Source organism: Sturnus vulgaris, chromosome 1 (genome assembly GCF_052056855.1).
Source record: "Sturnus vulgaris isolate bStuVul1 chromosome 1, bStuVul1.hap1, whole genome shotgun sequence".
Classification (NCBI taxonomy): Eukaryota; Metazoa; Chordata; class Aves; order Passeriformes; family Sturnidae; genus Sturnus; species Sturnus vulgaris.
The window spans coordinates 23,357,016-23,377,946 of NC_142243.1; the positions used below are offsets into that span (position 1 = coordinate 23,357,016).

The following is a 20,931-nucleotide window of genomic DNA, read 5'->3' on the forward strand; positions in this document are numbered from 1 at the left end:
TAAACAATGTCTTTCAATGCTATTTCACATTTTTGAGCCATCAGAAGATTTTTCATTCTCTTTTGCATTAAAAGAATGGATTATTGGTCAGGCCTTAAGGGTTTTAATATGTTAACTTGTCACTGTCATGTCAAAAAGAAAAAAGGAGTTGTGTTCTACAACGTACCAATGAGAATTGTGTGCCCAAAACCATGGACTGGATAGGCACTTATATCAATACCATTCCCCAAAGTCCTTGTTGTTCTTTGTATACTCCACTCCTCCAAAGCAGCTTGAATATTTGTTCATAGAATGTGTTTGTATTTTTCAAACAGATTATGAAAACCTGGAATGAAATTCTGGCCACAGTGAAGTTAAAAGGATGTTTTTCATCAACTGCATGGAAGCTAGGATTTCACAGCATGGAGATTCAGTATTATTGTAGAGGTTTACCATGCCAGTTTCCCATCAGCACAATTTGAAGCTAAAACCAAAGTGGCATAATTTTCTTTTTCATTTGTATCAAAAGGTCCTTGGTAATCAAATTACAAGCTTTGTGTTTAAGACTTAGTTTATAGTTTAAATACAGTTTTTCTACAAACTCAAAGGTTTTACATCTTTGGATATTGACAGTAGTACAAATGGTCTTGATTTCTGTTGAAAATCGTTCACTTATTCCCTAAATGACTTGAATTAATCTGGCTACACTGTATGACACTTTTCAATGTAAAGAGCTTTTAATGTCCTCTGAAATCACAGTTCAAACCATATTTAAACTTCAAAACCAACTTCCAACAAATCAGGGAAGTCCATATTGGAAAAATGGAGTGGTTTCACCTACTCTGTTCAATCAACGTAATTTTTTCTCTAGAAAATCTAGTTGCATTTTTCATAAACTGATGGTTTTTTCACAGACTGATGGAAACTAGTTTTCTGGAACTGGGTTATACAGTGACTTTGGTCCATTTAACAAGGTCAGACTGTTTATTCTTGACCAAATTCTTTCCCACTGTAAAAAGGTACTTTTAAATGCCACATTCCAAAACAGTGCCAGTAAGTCAATGAAGCATATTTTCCCACAAGAACTGATACCAGGCACAGGCCTCTCCTTTTTAAATTCTTCTGGTGATTAAATTACATAAGGTGCACGATGTCTTCAGTGTCCCAGATCATTTAAATCTATCTATAGTATCAGCTGTGCTTTTATTAACTTAAATAGTTTTATTCATTTCAAAGCAATACTGTCTGAGCACCATCAGAAATTAAAAGAAACTAAAAGGCATTTAAGCAAAAACTTTAAATATTAAAAAAAAAATGCAAAATTCACTGCTGATTATTCACCTTATAAACTGGCTTGGTTCATTGAAGCCCTGCTGATTTACATCAGCTGAAGTATGTGGCTATTATGACCTACTGCAATAGCCGTAAGAAAATATAAAACAGTAAAGCATTTTCAACTTTTAAGCTATGCTTCCAAGCTAGTCTTCACTTTATGGAGCAAGAATATAAATATGTAAACAAAATTAAGGAAAACACCATTACATTAAGAAGATACATATCTATCTATGATCCTTTCTGTTTAGATGCTATAGGGAGCAAGTTTGTGTTTTTTCTTAATGTATCATGGCATTCAGATCAACCCAGCATACTGAACTTCACAGCAAGATTTTCAAATTTTCCAGCAATCTTCTTTTGCATTTTAATAATTATTTGATTATTTCTGTCCTTGCAAATGCAGAAGAACTTTGAAGAATTGCGTGGACATAGGTACATACAAATAAAACGGAGTTAAAAGGCATCAGCTACATCTTTTTTCTGAGATGTACCGTCAATGAAATTACAGCACCAGTGGGTGGAACACATTCTTTGAAGTGATCAGTAACACACTTGCAAGGTAGCAAAAACTGCTCTGCCTCAAATGGACATAAGAAGTAGGTATCATTCTTGTGGAATATTAGAAGAAATTAACTCAAATATTCATACTGAAGGTATTTAAAAACATAGTACAATCTGATTCAAACACACATTCCTCTCCCCCCAGCCAATCAAAAAAATTCAAAATCTCTCCTATATGTCTTTTCACAATATATACATATACAAAACTTTCCCTGTTTTTCAAAGACACAACATCCTCAGGCTGTATTTATAGTATCTTTTGCCTAAAAATTTAATCAATAGGGAACTTAATAATTTTTACAGGATAGGTGAGGAGGGGCAAGAAGACGTGAAATGATGATGGAAGTCATGCCTTTGTTTTATTTCATTAAAAAAGCATAGAAAGTCCTGTTTCCCCGAAAAAAAATGGAACAGGAGGATACTCTTCCTCTAGGACTTATTCCAAGTACTCCACCCAGAAGTTCTCAGCTTTCTCAGCATTTTGCTGTATATGTTCCCGTTGATGTCTGTGACCTTAGTGTCTGCATTTGTGCACTGCTTCCCACTGCTCCTCTCACCAGTTTTTCCTCAGAAAGAGGAAAGCTCATAATCTAATTCCTGTAAAGCGAATCACAGTCCCTACAGATCCATGCACTGTACATGATGTAAATGTAGATTATTAGCTCATACATAGACAAAATGAATACTGAGGCCCACTGCAGGTTCAATGACTTCTATATGCTATCAGAAAGAATACAAGATGCCCTTTAGTGCTGGTCTACAAACATACACAGCTAAACTCTTACTCTGTATGACAAGCTTCAAAACTGCAGATTCTGGATATAAGTTTTCCCTTACATTTGTGTGGAACTTGCCTGGGATCCTGTAACCAGTGAAGAATCAACTCATTACAATGTCTGCTACTGTCAAGCCTCTTGATTCCGTTTTCTGTGTACAAAACTGCGTACCGCCACCATCTAGCACTACTGCCTGATGTTCTTCTGCACTCTGAGGTCCGAACACACCAGGAGCCCTGTGCTTCACTGTGACTCTCAGTGATACAGTAGCAAGTTGGGTCTGTCTTCTGGGAAGCTACTTGGGGGCTGTATGACCATGGTGTACATAACCTGCACTTATCTGCCATTTTCTCCACGCTCTCCACTGAATAAAATTCTTCCCCTAGGTTAAGAAGGGATTTCTCAGTCCGAAAATGTGTAACAGTTTGATCAGTATAGCTGAATCTTTCTTTCACTGATACCTGTAGTTATGACCTGATGTTTCTCCACACTCCTTGTAGATTCTGTATCTCAACTTTAAATTCCAGACTAATGCCATCTGCTATCATAACTGTGTTATCCAAAAACAATTTTAAATTCCACATGCCAAAAAATTTTTCATCCCATGTATCATAATGCTATTCTCTGGAAGCTTCTCACAGAGCAGATAATTATTCTAGCTACCTCGGTGGATAAACCATAAACATCCATCCTTCTGTAAACTACATGAAAAGAGAATATCAGTATCTTTGGAGGATGTATTTTTTTTTTGCCAATATATTTTTCATGGTTCCACTTCATGTTGCACTTGCAACCAGAACTTCATCAAGGTGCTCAATCTGTCCTGTCTTCAAAGTTTCTCTCATACAAATGACAGGGAAGATACTGTGGAGATTTAAGCAACTCTAAATGTCTGGATTTTGTTGAGTGGTGTAAGATATGATCATTATACAAACTTGTGGGCTTTCTGAGTCAATACTTCCATGGAACTGTAAGCTCTAGGATTTGTACTCATGAAGAGAAACAGTTTTCTGAAAGGGTCTTAAAAGTGACAGGTGAAGGGAGAACTCATAAGAACTATTTCCAACACCGAAAATTAAAAACTCTGACTTTTGTTAACTTATACAGCTTTTCAGCTCAAATAATTTTGCAGTGTTGAAATGCATAAATAAATGTTCTCTAATGTCCAGTACAGATGTCTGTGGAGCTGCAAGTTTCTTGTCTTTAGTGGAAACTCCTCCAGTCTCAGATTGTGTGTGCAAATTAAAAGACTTCTTTTGGAAGCATTTCACTGTCTACTAAGCATTTTTCCTCCTGTTCTGCAGAACAGAATATATGCTTTTGCAGATCCTTTGTGCTAAGAATAACACTGTTAAAAATGTTTCTTCCAAACCCAGGCCATTTACCCTATGTATAGTAGAAGAATCTGTGCAGTACAGGAAAAAGAAATACTGTGGACTGTCTTTTCCACTAGCTACTCAACTGTTCCTGTCCCAGCCAAAGAACTGTTGCTCTGAATTGCCTCCTAAGTTTTTCTGGTAGTACTTTTTCCCCCATCTTTTGGACACTACTTACTTATAACAGTTAAGGTGAAAAGCAAGTAGTACAGCATTGAGGGTACTATTTATTCACTGTAATAAACAATTATTTTAAGATAAGGGTATTGATTTTGGACGGTAATAGCCATAAAAAATATGATGCAGTCATTTCTGAATCACAGCTAAGGGTAAGACCCAAGAACTAGCTGAAAGCACATCTCTTTCTCTACATATTTCTTCAAAACTTATTTCTTCTTTCCTGCCCATGAACAATGAACTAGCTGTTTACATGGCAGGTTTCCATGGTTACAATCTTGCATGGGGCCCACATGGTGCAATCTATATCATTGTTAAATCAAAAAATATCTCCTGCTTCCTTAGCAGAAAGTCCCTACTCTCGCTATTCCTCGTTTAAATCCACAACACGACCTCACAACTCAATCAGTATGAACGTGCAGGTGTTTTTTCCCCGTCCTTTTTTTGCATCAGTTTTCTCCTGTTTTTGTGCTTCTGTCCAGATTATTTGATCATGTTTCTTAATGCTAGCTTGTTTTGGTTTTTTTATCATCTGTTCTTTGTCACTCAGGCCCAGTAAATGATGAAAGCTCTGAACCTGTTTCAAATCACTCTTAACTTTAAAAGCAAAAATGTACCAAGTCTTCAAATAGCATGCAGTCATTAAATTTTTTAATTCTTTTTTTCTTCTTTACTGGAAAGCTACTACCAAGATGCCGATGTCATTATGATAGTTGCCCTGGAGAGCAGAACAACTTGCTGACTGCAAACGAATTATCCACAGATCAGCTTTTCATGGTGATCACAAGTTTAATGGGTATTTTCATAGACTGTATTTGTAGAACAAGCTTTTTGCATTCATTACAGAAATAGCAAAATCCAGTGCAATGGTGAATTTATCTGCTTCTTCAGCTGTTCCAATTCACACTTGAATTCTACAGACTTTTGCACTAGACTACAACTTTGTGCATTTTAGAACCCTCGTAAGTTTTCAAATTCTCTGCTTAATTTTTTAGCATGTCTTGTTCAGTAACTGATCTATGACAGTTCTGCATATTTCATAGAACCAGTTATACATTATATCAGACCAATTTTAACTACTGCTACTCCTCTGACAGACCTAAACAAAAACTCAGGCCCCTGCTTGTACCTCCAAGGTCTAACTTGCAGTCAGGTGCAATTTACTGAACTATACTGGAAGTCTGATACACAGTAAGATGTCCTGGTGAGTTCTGTACTTTTGAAAAGCATTCTGGAGTCATGTTTTGTGACACTTCTATTTAACTGAATTATTTCCTAATCTTGGTACTTACGTGACTTTTTCCTGTTTTATAAACCATAGTATTTTTACCACTTACAAACAAATAGTAGTTTATCTGATCACAATCTCTTTTTCCATTGTCTTTTAAACATAGAATTGTTCTGGAATTTCAGAGAAGCAGATTCTGCTATAACTGTATCATCTTCTGATTCCTTTTAATAAGAAAATATTCAATCTCTATGGCAAATCTTACAGATCTTCAGAGTCCTTAAAGCAAAGAAAGGTTTCTTTGCTTTACCTTGATTACAAAACCCCATTACTGTCAGCCTCTGTGGAATCTGTGTGTTGTAAGAATGCAAGTGTCCTTGGGTGTCTCTCTCTTCTTCCTCTCTGAAGCTTTCAGCATCCAGTCCTGCTTGGATTGATGGCTGTCCTTGACATATTATATCATGGCCTTATAGTGGACCCAAGCAGCTGAGGCCAAGTATAAATTCTGAAGCACCGACAGAGCTGGGCTACTTAGAAAGGTTACCAGAAGTCTCCTTTCTGTTCCTTTTCCTCACCATACACAGTGTACAATGTTGAAATAAGCTTCCCTGGGATTTTCAGTAGGCATTTCTATTATTTGAGCTAAAAATGTATGTCTACAGGATGCACAAAAAGTAAGAGAATTATAAACAGTCTCCTGATGGGTTCACTTTTAGGTCCAGGTGTTTATTTTGCTTCCACAGTAGTCTATGCTCCTGCTTACTTGCGTGTGCTGGTTTTTCTGCTCAAGTCCTTTCTGAAGGTTATTTTTGTTAATGACTTTCTAAGTTTATCCAAGCTTTTCTGGCATCCTGTTTCATGGAAGGTCTGACCAGGTTGGTTGTCATTTATTGATGTGACTTGCCAGATTCATCCCATTTCCAGATGGGGAACATTGCAACCAGACTTCCCACCCCATCTGGACTTTTTCAGCTTTCTGTCCCAACAAGGATTCAATTCTTGCTTTCAGATCATCTTTCATCCCTACCTGTGAAACCTTCAGGTTGTAATTTTGCTTCTTTAGTGAAGGTTCTCTTTTAGATCTCATTTTAATTTTTTTTTCTTTCATAGCCCGTATTTAAACTGTAGCCTCCTTTGGTTTTGAAGACCATCTCCATTATTTGCTCTGTCTCATCTTAATAAAGTTTCATGATTTCTTTCTTTGGAAAATGAATTTGGCTTTGACACTTAGGCCAATCCCTCTGGCCTGCTGACAGCTGTTTCTATGACGAGTGGAGCACATGAAGCGTATTTGTGAAAAAGCTAACTATATAATGCACATCGAATCTTGAAGGTGCAAATACAGAGATACCGAACTGTAACAGACTACCACAGTTATCAAAATTTGCCAATTTGCATCAGAGAAATTCGCCATGCTCCCTCTCCAAGTTATTTATATTTCTTGCCTGCAGTGGTCCTACTGTAAGGGCTTCAGACTCCCACTACTTGTTTTCTAACTTCCTGGCAAAAGTTATTTAAGTTATTTAAAGTTATGTAAGTTACTTTAAATTAACTACTTCTCAGGCCATGTCTTTTTTGAGTATGTTCTCCATCTCTGGGTCCTTGATTATGTTTTTAAGTATCAATTGTATTTACTCTTACGATTAATTTTGTTAAAGTAATTCAGATTCTTCGTTTCACAGAAAGAGTGTCCCTTGTTCTCTGATTGTTACACAGAAATCTGTCCTTCCCCATGCTGTTCCTGTCCAAAAACATCTCTCAGCCACAGAGAAACTGAGCAGCTTACGGTGTTCTAGATGAGGTATGATCAACTAATTTGTGTTGTGGAATCAGTATTTTATTATTTCTTATGAAATATCCTACATGTAACAGTCTACATTTTCATATGGTCTCATGCATCTAAATGATAATTCATAGTCCATATGTGACCTCTGCAGCTTGCTACCAAGTTATTTGTAAGGTCCCAAAACTGAGGAATTAATCTTGCAGCTCAGTAATTATTTTAGTGTAACATATCTTCCTCTGGATTTATCCACTGAAATGCTGAAAATGGGAAATCTAGAAAAATCTAGCTGAATTCCCTGGCACCCTGTAATCTACTGAAATCTGGAAAATCTAAGGCTAACATACTTCCACTATTTATCAAATTATTTATCTTACCATATTTTGCAAGGTATTACAGCTCTAGGTAACTGACTTCTCTAATGCAATTACAAGGCACTGGTCATCACCATTTAGCATACAACAACAAGGAATATAATGGTGTTAAATTAGGAATGGGACATTGAAGGCAGGATAGCAAGGAAACTTTCTGAAAGTGATTATATAGAGATTTTGGAAGAGGCTCCCATGGAAAGTAATGGAAAGCCTACTTCTGGGCACATCACAGTTATGGGGAAAACTTTAGAAATTCAACAGAGAACAATCTTACTTGTTTCACTGGACTAGATGATTTCTCAGCTCTTCTCCTTTTGAGCTCAAGAATTCCACACCAGCAATGCTGAACAAGTACTAAATATTGTTAGGCTAAGAGGAATTTCCTGAGCTGTACCTGTACAAGGGAATTCTCAATTAGAAATGCCTCCTACAGCAGAACTTTGTCCTGCATGAAGAGAACATTTAGTTACTTCCCTGTCACTGCAAAAAAGTGCCAACGACTCATTTTTATTACACATTAAGCCCTAAGAGCACTTCTGTCAGCACTGTACAGACACCAGCCTTCACTCCAAGGACTGTATGCTATTTGGTCTGCTCCTCTTTCTTTGGATGTCTCACATTCAAGTACCAAACAGGCCCATGCCTGCTTATTCAATGTGCTCTGATAAGAGTATAACCTGAGGCTGTATTTTAGTGTTTCAGGATGGTTTGAAATTATGTGGGAACAGTTTTGTAAATACACAGGGAGAGACCTTGTCAAGTAATCTAATTGTTTTTACAATCCAACCCACTCCATTATCTCTGGGAGTAGATGTAAAAACAGAGCCACTTAAATCAACAGAAAAATAGTACAAAGAAGATGTAAATCACTGGGTGGGGGAAATGGACCACATATTTTTACATCTAAAAACAGGAGACAGAAGTATGGTCACACAAAAGCAGGATGCTCTTTTAAATTGTAGAGAAAAATATGCAGTAGTAATTTTCTCCCTTCCTTTCTCCCTTTTACAACCTCTGCCCTGATTTTTCTAGCAGACTAAGCACAGCCTGTTCCTTATAAAGTCAGTTCTACATCTTACAGTCTGTTCACTAGGTATTTCTTTGAAACCTATAATGCAGTACTGTACCATTACTAACATCTAGTGTAGCTTATTAAGTGAAAGAGAAGAAAGAAGAGAAGAGAAGAGAAGAGAAGAGAAGAGAAGAGAAGAGAAGAGAAGAGAAGAGAAGAGAAGAAATAACACGCCATTTTATCTTCACATCAACTATTTCCATTGAGTACATTTTTCTAGCACCAATGGAACTGTGCCATTGGAAAATGACACCAAATTTCACCCTGAGGTGCAGAGGCAATGCATCACAAAAGCAGAATTAAGAGAAACCTAAGTAATATCAAACTATATAAAACAAAAAGCTTTTTTTCACAGTGCTGAAGTTAACTGTAGCCCAGAGTAGAAACGGTTCAAAAAGTAAGCAGGTAAGTTTACGAAAGATGGGTACTTCGGTAATTTTATAGACAATGATCTAAATACAAGATCCAGCATTGGAAATTGCTACATTTCTAACTGCTGAAAGCTGTTCCTTCTCTCCCTCCTAAGCATCCTCTCTTAAAACATTATGCTTCGATAGGACACTTTGGTTCAGCCTAAAGAAACTTCCTTTCTTCTGATATAAACTGCGCTCAAAGTTGGACTTTTTTTTTTTTCCACCAGGATGAGGTAAATTTATTCTGCAGGCTTGCATTGGTGCAGCTGCAAGGCTGCAAAACATGCTCAGCTCAGTGTGGACAACCTCTGTTCTCACATATCATATATTCTAATGTCTGCAGCTCTGGAAAGGGGTTTTCTGGAAAAGGGCACAGAAAATATTCTCATGTGAAGCCAATTTTCTTGTTTACTGTGAAATAATTTACTTTATTTGAAAGATTAAAAGATAGGCTTTTTATGGTTCATGATAAACCTGGGTCTGAATCAGAGCAGAGGGCTGCATTCCCTGCATTCCTGACAGGTCTCAAGGGTGAGTCCTGGCATCAGCTGCAGAGGAACAGCACAGAGCGCTGAATGCACTTCTTGGCACCGTGGGGGTAAAAAATACTTCAAACACTGATACAGATGCCCTTAGAAGTTTTGTTACAGTCAGATACAGTAATAGCCTTAAATGAACCAGCTGACTGGGTCATCTAACACCTTCAGAACAGCGTAAATCACCATGAGCTGCAGGGTTTTGAAAAACATTTCTGCCTTTGAGTTACTTTAGTTATTGGAGGCCTCAGCTGAACACTTCAGATGTGGTTTCATAACTGACTCCAACAAATCTAACGTGGTGGTGTCTAGGGAGTGGATGATCCCATCTTTCTGCTCACCCTCCCCTGTGTGTCAGTGCTTTCAGTCATGTGGCTATGCAGTGATTTGCATCTACTAAGCCACCTGAAAATGAGTAACTATTTTATGCAAGGTTCATTTTCACTCAGACTGCAAGGGAGCAACCACTAATGCCAAAGAAAGAGAAGTGATGGAAGTGTGCTGTCAAAAGTAGGGCCACCCTTTCAGCAGCAGTAGAAACGTTACATCTACTTATGTATGTATGTATGTGAAACAGCACCTGTAGATTATTTATACATGTCTCCAGAAGTAACAACCTTGTTGTCAATCCTTTGTCTCTGTGAGAGCAGCTAGTACAACTCTTCCAGACAAGCCTTAAAAATTTAAAGGTTCTTATGATGGGCAACAAAAATTAGTTGGTTTTGAAAATTGTCTTATATTATTATAATGTAGATGACTAAGAAACTTCTAATTTCCTCATTTTGTTAATGTGTATTTCCATACTACCCTTTTGATTAATATTATGACATTGAACGATCTATTTTGTCATCATTATTTTCATATAAATCTGGTCTTCATATAAATCTAATCTCATCTGAGCCAAGTCATCATATATATATCTTAAAATGTTTTTAGTAATCTTCAGACCTTACAGTCAACGTGCTGATAATGATTTTCGTTCTTAAGATGACTCCAGAGATAAATGACTCATTTTCTGTGATGGAAATAACCTTCCTAGAGGGTACTGGGAGGATGCAATAAAGATGACACCAGATGTTAAAATATCAGAAAAATTCACTAATTTTTCCACAAAGCCAGACACTTGGACTTTTTATGCAGAACTATGTATTAGTAGGGAAGAGAAGATTTTCCTTAAATAAGACAACAATTTTGATCTTACTGCACTTCTAAATAGCCACAAAAGCTCAGCAGCAGCACTGACAAGATCAAACCCACATATTTGGATCCACTGGATGTCTGTCTGCATCTCATTTCAGGGACATCTGAGTGGAGTAGACAAATGCACCATAATGAAAGAACTGGAGATGAGAGCCCAGATGTCAGTAGACCTGCTTCCTCACAACAGTGAAGGGCACCCCAAAACACTGCAACTTCCACCTGTCAGAGGGGGAAGAGTTATGACCTTCTTAAATCATGCATGAGATAAAATCAAGTATCACTGTACTGATTTGTACTGACATCATTAGGACACTCTTTAACACTTAGTTTAACCAGTGGCAAGTGGCTGCCTAATTTCCCTAGGTCTCTCCATAGGTGAGCTTTAAATAGATTGCTGAACCAGGTCCATTTAGGGATCCTCAATGGATCTCAGGTTAAAGCTGCCCTGCGAGAAGCTTGGAAGAGGTGGCCATAAAAAGTGGGAAAAAGTGACAAAAAACAAGGCAAAGCAAAAAACTTTCTTTGTCTGAGTTCTCATCAATCATATTGCCTCAGACAAGCATTTACATTTACTGGAACATTACCATGCAACAGTGCTCAGGAAACACAGAAGTACTCATTTGTCTTCGGAAGAGAGTTTTTCTGTAATTTTTTGGTGTTGTTTTTGTTGCTGTAACTAACTTATAAGCCCCATTAGTGAAAATTATTTTATGCTCCCTTGCTACTATACCAACAAAATGAAATCCAAATTCTTGCATGATGTGACATGTAAACCATTTGCGCTGAAGTGACTGCCAGAAATGGATGGAAAGTTTTCATGCTGAAGAAATACTCAAATAAAATGCTAGCATAATCTAAAATTATTTACTGAAAGTAACTGCAGGGTATTTTGTGTCCTCTCTTTTCAGAAAATCTATTTAGTTGGGTCTAGTACTCAACAACTTACAGCATCAGCAGAGAAAGTATTTTCCCTTCTTTGTTTGGTAAATCTGAAAACAAGTGTTTTTTCTAAAAAAGGAAGACATAAACCAATTTTGTTGGCATTCCATGGGGCAAAAAACTCCCTCAGTAGTGCTGACATCTAAGGTAAAGTACACATATTTTCAAAGAAAGTATTATAAATGTGCTACAAACACTAACATTTTGCCAGTTTCACTCAAGATCCTGATGCAGGCCAGGTTTTAAGAGCTGGATGGTCTCAGCTCCACCTAGATGCTTTGACCACAACTGCATGCACTTATCTCACTTAACATTCTTGTGTGCCATGATTCAGCTTCATTTCCTTTCTTTAATGCAGTCTAAAGTCATCAGAAATAGATAAATGGATTATTCATTTTTGATAATAACAACTTCAGATTTTCCAGACACCCAACTACTCCTTTGCTCAGATAAAGTTAGAACTGAGTGCCCATTTTTCTGCACCAGGAAAAATGTGACAGTTCATTAGCTTTTGCTGTCCAACTCTAAAATTACAGTCACATCAATCTACCTCCTCTGTCCTATGGAGTGTCTCTGTTATTACAAGGCCTATTCAAAATTTCCCCAAGGGCCAAGTCCAGCACTTGGAAAAGAGTCTAACTTTGCACGAAACCAAAAGCATGCCCTATTACCCACCAGCTCAGCCACTCCCACCCAACCTCATTCTTTCTAGTGCTGCTATTTCAGACTTGTATCAGGTCTCAGTCTGAACACAGCTGGGAGCAGTGATCTCCACCCTGGCCCCCCAGCCTGTGTAACATTAGTTGGAATCTTTCTTTCATTCATTCATTCATTCATTCATTCATTCATTCATTCATTCACTCATTCACTCATTCACTGACAGAAATATGAAGAGGTTTCTTTAAATGACAGCAGGATGCCGGGACTACCTGCCAGAAGGATTCTTCAGCATTGTGTAAATAACTGGCTGTTAGAGAGAGACTGCTTTGAAGTTAACATTTGCAGCACCCACAGCACTTGGGCTGGATCAATTTTTACAGGGCTACTTTCATGGCAAGCTCTTTTTGTCCCATCCAAAGAGTTTCTTTGTGAGCAATGAATGAGGATGCATCTTGGGAATGGTCTGATACTTCAAAAGATGGTTCTTGCAGTTTATCTTGCAGTAAGCTTCTCCTCTGAAGGAAACGCTGCAGAGCTCTTGTATTGATCACAATGATAGTCTTTTATCACTGAGCTGTCTACACTATCACTATCCGAAGCAAATCTTTGCAAGCTGTGACTTTTATTAATTGATATATGTATAGATATATAGATATATTCTGTCTTTTATAATGCAACACTTTTTTTCTGCAAATGCTTCAAAATAAACTGGTCTTGCTGAAGTCCATGAAAGTTTACTCACTGCCTGGTGAACAACTGCAATTTAGACTATTTTTGGGATTTTATAGTCAAGAATGTCTTTCTGTTTAAAAACCAGAAGTTTGGGGGGTTGGAGCTGTTTTGTTTAGCTGTGTTTCCTGTACTAAGTTTCAGTGGAGGTAAAAAAAAAAGCAGCACTTGCACATCTAAGCAGCTAGCCAAAGGCAAAAGTTAAAATCAGAAAAGGAAAATTGATAGCTAAAACACATTTAATGAAAGTTTCTAACCTGCAATCAGTTTGCAGGAGCAGGGACGACTGACATTTAAAACCATACCACATTCTGAGCAACACACCCCTATAAACCCAGACACAAGTTTATTTTGAAGATGTTGAAAACTGTTTTAAAACATTTACTAACTTTTAAACTATTATTTTTTTTAACTTAAAAAGGCCATATTCAAGCATAGTTGGGTTTTTTAAAAATAAAATAATGACACACTAAGTTTTAGGTGTGAAAGCCATTACTTGCGTCTACGCCCATATAGTTATTTATCCTTGATCACAGGATAATTTTCAACTATTTTAATACTCTTTAGCTTAGCTGCAATGACGCTTGGATGCTTATCTGAACACAGTACAAACTTGCATAAGGATAATCCCTTAAGCTGAACACCTCTTGTTCACAACAGCACCAAGAGCACCAGCTTATGGGATTTAACACATGATTTCTAGCATGCAAGTATTATTATACTTGAGCAAATGCACATACTTTACAAAGCAATCCTGGCAATGTTCTGTTTTGCTGTAGTAGATTTCTGGGTGTTTTAAACTTCCTTCCTAAGAAGGAAGGCTAAGAAGGCTACATGGTCATAGTCATGGAAAAACTTCTGCTAAATTCTGTAGATATTTTTTCCTCATTGCATGCAGAACTTTTCAAATATGTTCTGCTGGAAACCTTGTAACATTCCGCAATTTTAGCTTAAATGATTTTATGCATCAACAGAAATACTCATTGAAGCTGATACTGACCAGTAGCTAAGAAAGAAAATAAGAGCAAGTCAGGAAGAACCTTTCTCTCCTTTTCTTCTGCTTTGAGTTACATGGCCAATCTTACCTGATTTCAGCAGCCAGATTCTTTCACCTTTGGATTAGACTACATCCTACAGACAGTAAAAAAAACTAGCCTTAAAACACAGGTTTGCATATGTTTTATGTAACAAGGATACTTCCCTATGTTTAGCAAGATGATATAATTTTCTGCTGTTTCCTGCCTTCATTCACTCTGAAGCCAGATGTCCATAGTTACATCACATGACAATGGGAAGACCCTTGCACTAGCTAATAATAAAAACGAATTGCTTCTTATCAACAAGCCAGGCTAATTTTAACAATACGGTGTAAAATGCAAAGTGGAATCCTTTCAGTTTCTCTTTTCAACAATTCTGCCTTTTCTGTCTTTATCAGAAGAGTTACTGTCATGGCAGTTGGGATACTCAGAATAGAAAAAGGAAACACAAAAATCATGAGCAGGCAACAAACCCCAAAGATACCCAACATGCACACAGCATGGCAGCTCCTCAATATGCTCCAGAGATGCTGTGCCAAGCTACAGCAGTTCATTCTGGGGGCAGAGCCAGAAAGCGTGGAAATGGGGTCAAAAAGCAAGGAGCTGGCAGGGTTTCTCCAGTATTAATGGAGGAGAAAGCTAAATCTGCAAGTGAGCTCATGTCTGAGCCAAGGACAGCCAGGAGAGCTGGTGGGAGAGGGGCAACAGTTGCAGGAGACCTGGTGATACTCAGGCTGCTCTTTAACAGCTGGCTTGGAAAACAGCTGTGATTTTAGCTGCCAGGTCCACTTGAGCTTCCTCCAGCACAACCTATTTGGAATCACACAGTAACATATGGAAGGAACCACTGAATGCATATTCACAGAGGTGGAAAATCAGAGCACGATGGTGTGGCATTTTCACAAGTATCTGTGGGGTTTTTTTCAGGCAAAATACCTGAATTCAGCAAGAGCTTTATCTTAAAATGGTACTTCAGAAACTTTAACCACACCTGTCTGACTTAGTTTACAATGGAAGTCAGTATTACTACAGCTTGACTGACAGGAGTTTCAGAAACCTAGCACATACTTATCCCTCTGTAATCAGTCACGATTTAATTTAGAGCCAGTAGTCAGTAACTGAACAGTACAACGTAATCACCACAACTTCAATCCTTGCTGGAAAGCAATTGTTTTCAGAGACACAAGTAACTTCAGTTGTACACATGGTTAACAATGCTATGTTAAGAGAAAAATAAAAGCCTTCAGAAACTTACCACTGAGGTAAGAGCCATCTGAAAACTGTAGATTCGTGCAAGACCGAAGTCAGCCAGCTTTATCTGCCCGTTGCTGGTTACAAGGATATTTTGGGGTTTCAGATCCCGATGCACCACACGATGTGAATGCAGAAAATCCAGTCCCCGAAACAGCTGAAGCATCATATCCTATACATAAAGAAGAAATCAATATGCAGTTATCAAGACAAGGTGACAAGCAAACAAGTAAATCCCCTTTCATAATCTGAAAAACTAATTTAATAAATATTGACTTAATATGTGCACAGGAGATAAAACCAACTATTAATATAAAATGGACAGGACGTTGCAAGAACAAATGAAATTGAACAATGTCCTTATCGAGTTAATGTATGGTTTCTATTTGAATTACCTGAGTTTGATTAGCAGTAGTATAAAGATTAAACAATATACTTTAAAAAAATAGCAAAAGTTTGTCTCCAAATCCCTGAATAACTTCAAAAGAATGCTGTCCAAGTAAGAAAAATACATAGTATTTTTGCTCTTTAAACCACACACCACTTTGCATTCTCACTAACTTATGCTTTGTCCTGCTGTGGTGAAGTGAAATTTTATCATTAATTTTAATAAGCATAAGGCCCTGTTTCAAACGGAAAAACTGTTTAAATGAGAAATTTAAATGTATTTAATGCTATAGAGGGAAAAGGTTCACTTGGCAAAACCTGTTGTATAGAATTTACTGAATAGGACAGAAACTACCTACACATGGAAGTTTAGCACTAAAACAGTTCAATAATCATAATTCTGATTATTCTTTCTGTTTATAGTGATACCATCTTCCATGACATTTCCACAGCTGAAGAAACTATTTTATGTGCACTCATGTTTTGACAATCTTAGTAATGTGAAAAGAATGAACCAGCAGACTCAAAACCAAATACTAGAAATCCCCTGCATTCCAAATTAGAAGGATACTGTCAACTTCAAAATTGTATTTGCCAAACAGGCAGTTACAAGAAGATGCTGCAACAAGAAAGAAAAGAAAATGGATAAAGAAGTTTCTTTTCTGCGTGCAACTGACTTGAGCTCATGCAACTGCAGTTCTGTGTATGCTGGTGGCATATGCCCTTTCCATAATCCATGCAACAGGGTGTCCTTCAGTCCTGTTGTTAGCAACCAAAATGATATTGGAGAAGGGCGTGGCATGAAAAAGAAAAGGGAAGAAAGATAACTTGAGGTTGGTTGCTTTTGTTCTTCTCTATGGACCCGGGCATGTTGCAAGTAAATATTCAAGGCACACCACTGAAAGGAATTATATCTGAACATGGATGTAAAAATAGCTCAAAACATTCAGCTTGATAATATTGGTTAAGCTGGATGCATTTTTAAGGTAGGCTTTAGAGATACTGCTAAGTAATTTAATACAAAATTATTATTTTCTTGTAATGCTTCATGATCATTTATATAGAAAATATTATAAATTATATAGACATGAAGTTTGGAAGCTCCCACCTGACCTCTGATAAAACAAGGCCATTTATGTATACAGTCAGTTCAGCTTTTATTTGAGAATCCCAATGATGGAGATTTACCACGAAATTATGGATGCTGTGTTAGTATTAAATTATTATCTCCTCTGAAGGAAGGTGGTGAACTGAGAACCCCATTTCCTGCTAGCTGATGCATTTCTTTTGCTTCCCCAGAAAAAAATTAGGAACTAGCAATTTTGACAACTGGTATAATATGGTTTGGACCTTTAAAAGAAATATGCAAAGTATATTGAATCCTCTTGTATTTATACAATTTTTTTTTTGCAGCTCAGAAGTTTGTAAAAACTTGGGCTACAGCTCTGCAGGTTTCAGTTATCAGTAGAATTAATATACGTCATATCTGGTCACTTTGTGACATTTTAATTTTTACCAAATCCCAAAAGTCTTTGGATCAGTCTTGCAGATGTGAAGAACATGCCAACAATATTATGCATATGGTTATTTTAAATATGAACTTAGTCATTTCACTGAATTTGGGCCTATTTTTTCTTTTTTATTCCAGCTTAGTATCATAGTATCTAATAAGAAAATAATTTAAAGAACTTAAGTATTAGTCAGTAGACCCTGGCAAGTCCCTTTTTGGCGACATTTATGTATCCTATTCATTTGCAGACTTGGTAAACTCATTCAGGCAGTTACCAAACATATCAAGAGTATTTTTTCCAACAACTGATGCTGGCTTTGTTTCAACTTTCTTCATCAAGCTCAGCATAACACAATTCTGCTCCGCTTATTTCAAGCTGTAAGCAATGTCTTCAGGTTCTAAATTCAGCCTTCTTCCAGCCACAGATAAAAAAAGAAAATATTTGAAAATGCAAACTAGTCTATCTTCCTTTCTACCCGTCGGACTCCAAAGATGAGTATCATTTACAGAAGTTCTCTTCACACAGAGAAAATAAAATTTGCTGCAGAAAGGTGTACTGGGAGTGTAAATTTAAAAGGTGCTAGAAAGAAGAAGAGCAACTGGAAGGAAAAAAGTGCTGTATCTCCTCTTCCTGGAAATTTAGGGTTAGTCCATATAAACTGTTTTCTAGTATTCAGCTTGGACTGTTGACTACACTTATTACTTACTATGATAGGTATTAACAGATTTCAGTTCAACATTATCTGGAAGAACAGCTCAAAGAAGGTGTAAAGAAGGAACGCACTTGGATGTAAAAAGACTGTTTGCTATTTGTGATTCATTATTGCCATGTTTTTAAATTTGCAGCAAGTTAGAAAAAGAGCAGAAGCCATAATCACAACATAGGCTTATTGTTATGAACTTTAAATACAGAATAACAAATGTGGCAGCTTAAAATTTTGTGCTGCACGTAAGCCTAGTCAAAAACCATTACGCCTTGCTTTTGGAAAATTATTTTATTCACTTGGTCAGCCACTTGCAAGAAATGTAAGGCAGGGTCTGGGCTCTGTGCTTTCTTTGACGCTGTAACCAACATCAGAAGATACTAACCTTTGCTAGCAAATTGGATAAAGGCTGTAAACATGCACAAGCCAGATCACTACCTAATTAAATCAGGATAATTTCACTCATCTAACGGAAATGCATCCATTTTTATTAGTGACGAACACCCAGTATTACCTCAATTACCAAGTTCTAGAAAAAACTGCAAGATAGTCTTCATGTGCCTCAAGGATTAGCTTTTTCCATCTCTTCTTCTTTTCCCTGAGAAATTTTCTGTGGTAGATAGGCATACTACACTTTGGAATCACAAAGAGAATCGTATTTCAAAAGTTAATTGAAAAATTATCAATTCTATTCAACAAATAAGAACCTTTGTGTCTTAGGAGATTGAAGGAACAAGCTCCAATGAATCATGATCAAACCTCTACTGATGTCTATCGCTGTTCTTTGTATATTGTATGTTTGCAAACAAAGACACAGAATGTGCCTGTTGTTTCAAATTAGAGATTTCTGCCATGCTCTAGTATCACAAAACTTATCATAGTTGGCTGTTGCTCGAGTTGAAGATACTTGCACACATTATCCCACTGCAATTACTTTCAGACAATCACAGCTTCACAATTTTTTTTCCTTTTCAGGCTACATTTTCAATGCCATCTATGTGTAAATATAAAATATGTACCTGTAACTCAACTGAAAATGGAACTATTTTGGGATGCAATGAACAATCACACTTTCTTTCGAGGAAAATATGTAGCTTTAATTTTGTAAAAGTCTCATAATGAAAACAGGAGCAAAATTTATAATGGAAATGCTGCATCTTTGCTTGTTCCACCATGTCAGGTATTGATGATAATTGCTCAGTCAGACATTTACTGAATTTATCAGCTCTGAATGTAAGGACCAAATTATGATGAACTTTTCAAGCGACACCTTATTATGTCATGAGTCTCAGTAATACACAGAAATATATCCTGCATATTCTTCCTCTGTCATCAGTGAGGATGGGGCTGGGCTTGGGCTAGGCTGAGCAGCTGCTTCTGCTGCCTCTGCCAAAGGCAATATTCATGGCTCACATTTTCCAACTCAGGCAGCAGGACCAGAAAGCCCTGATTTCCTATACATTTTCGTCTCCACCTTGTCCTATCCCCTCTTGACTCTATGCTTCACTGACCCCTCTTAACCCTCCTCCAGCAGCTGAACCATAAATCCCTTCCAAGCCACTGGCTTTCAAATACCACTCTGATCCTTTAAGAGTCACCCACCATCTTGACTCCCAACAAAAATATCTGTCAATTATCTGCAGCAACTTACTGCTTGTTTAAGACCTGCCAGATTCTCTGGAGGACTCCGCCTGCCTAATCCAAAAGAAGATGGCATGGCTGTCAACCAAAACATTCAAGTATCTACTCAAAGACAAAAGAAACCATAGGGTTGGTTTCAGTGGCAGTGCCTAGGCACCAGCAGCCAGGACTGCAGAGGCCTCAGCCAGGGGACACCAGGGGCTGTGTCCTGCCAGACACGCTCAGCTCCAGCCGGCTCCGACGGACCCACCACAGCACACGGCCAGCCAGGATGGTGGTGCCTCCAGGGAGATATATTCAAGGGCAGAAAAGGCTGCATGCAGGGAATGAGGAGAAGAGAAGAAGAGAAGAGAAGAGAAGAGAAGAGAAGAGAAGAGAAGAGAAGAGAAGAGAAGAGAAGAGAAGAGAAGAGAAAAGAGAAAAGAGAAGAGAGAAGAGAGAAGAGAGAAGAGAGAAGAGAGAAGAGAGAAGAGAGAAGAGAGAAGAGAGAAGGTAGTCCACGGTGGAGAAGTTATCCACACTGCAGCTCATGGAGCAGGCAGATACCCCAGAGGGAACTGCAGCCTGTGGAGATGACCTAGGGTAGTGCAGACACAAAGTGTGAAGAGGAAGAAAGAGGAGAGAGGTGCTGCTCCTATGCTGCTTGGGGCTGGGGAGAGTCAGAAGTAATGTATAGCCTGGAAAAAAGGCAGGAGAAGGTGTTATTTGAGTATTTGCTTTTTTCTTTGCCCAGCACTTGAATTAGCAAGTATCTACCTTGACTGGCATTAGACTAAGGTGATTTTCCACAGGATAAATCTATTTTGCCCATAATGGTATTGGTAAGCAATCTTCCAATCTTATCTCAGCTCATGAACCTTCTTGGTCCTTGTTGCTCTCTATTTTCTGTAGCTGAGGTGGAAGAAGTCACTGAGTGCCTGGATGGGAGTCTGACTGCTGGATTAGGCTAACCCACCACCATGGTAAAGTATGGATGCTAGGTTTTGTCTTGGTAAAGGGAAACAAAGTGAGATGTAACCTGAAGAAAACACCAATTGTAATGTATCTTCAGAGAACACACGCACCCTGAGACAGCATACACTCATGACTGGCTGCTCGTCGTATGAAGCTCATGCTTTTCCTCCACTGGCTACAATGTGAAGAAAGAGAAACCTTGAAACAGGTTGGCCTTCCTTACAGTGACAGAAGTTCCTAATATCAAAGAGAGTAATTCAGTGGAAGCCCACAAATATACCTCAGGTGTGTCACCAAAAAAAAGCAACA

The 20,931-nt window shown here is 37.8% G+C and overlaps 1 protein-coding gene across 2 annotated transcripts in view; it reads right to left on the minus strand.

Annotated features, from left to right (window-relative positions):
- CDK6 (cyclin dependent kinase 6) overlaps nucleotides 1-20,931 on the minus strand; it is a 136,099-nt gene that overhangs the window by 63,386 nt on the left and 51,782 nt on the right. For both annotated transcript variants that reach the window (XM_088161657.1, XM_088161653.1), the window contains exon 4: nucleotides 15,431-15,598. In XM_088161657.1, the coding sequence (XP_088017783.1) occupies nucleotides 15,431-15,598 (168 nt within the window). The remainder of the gene's footprint in view (nucleotides 1-15,430; nucleotides 15,599-20,931) is intronic.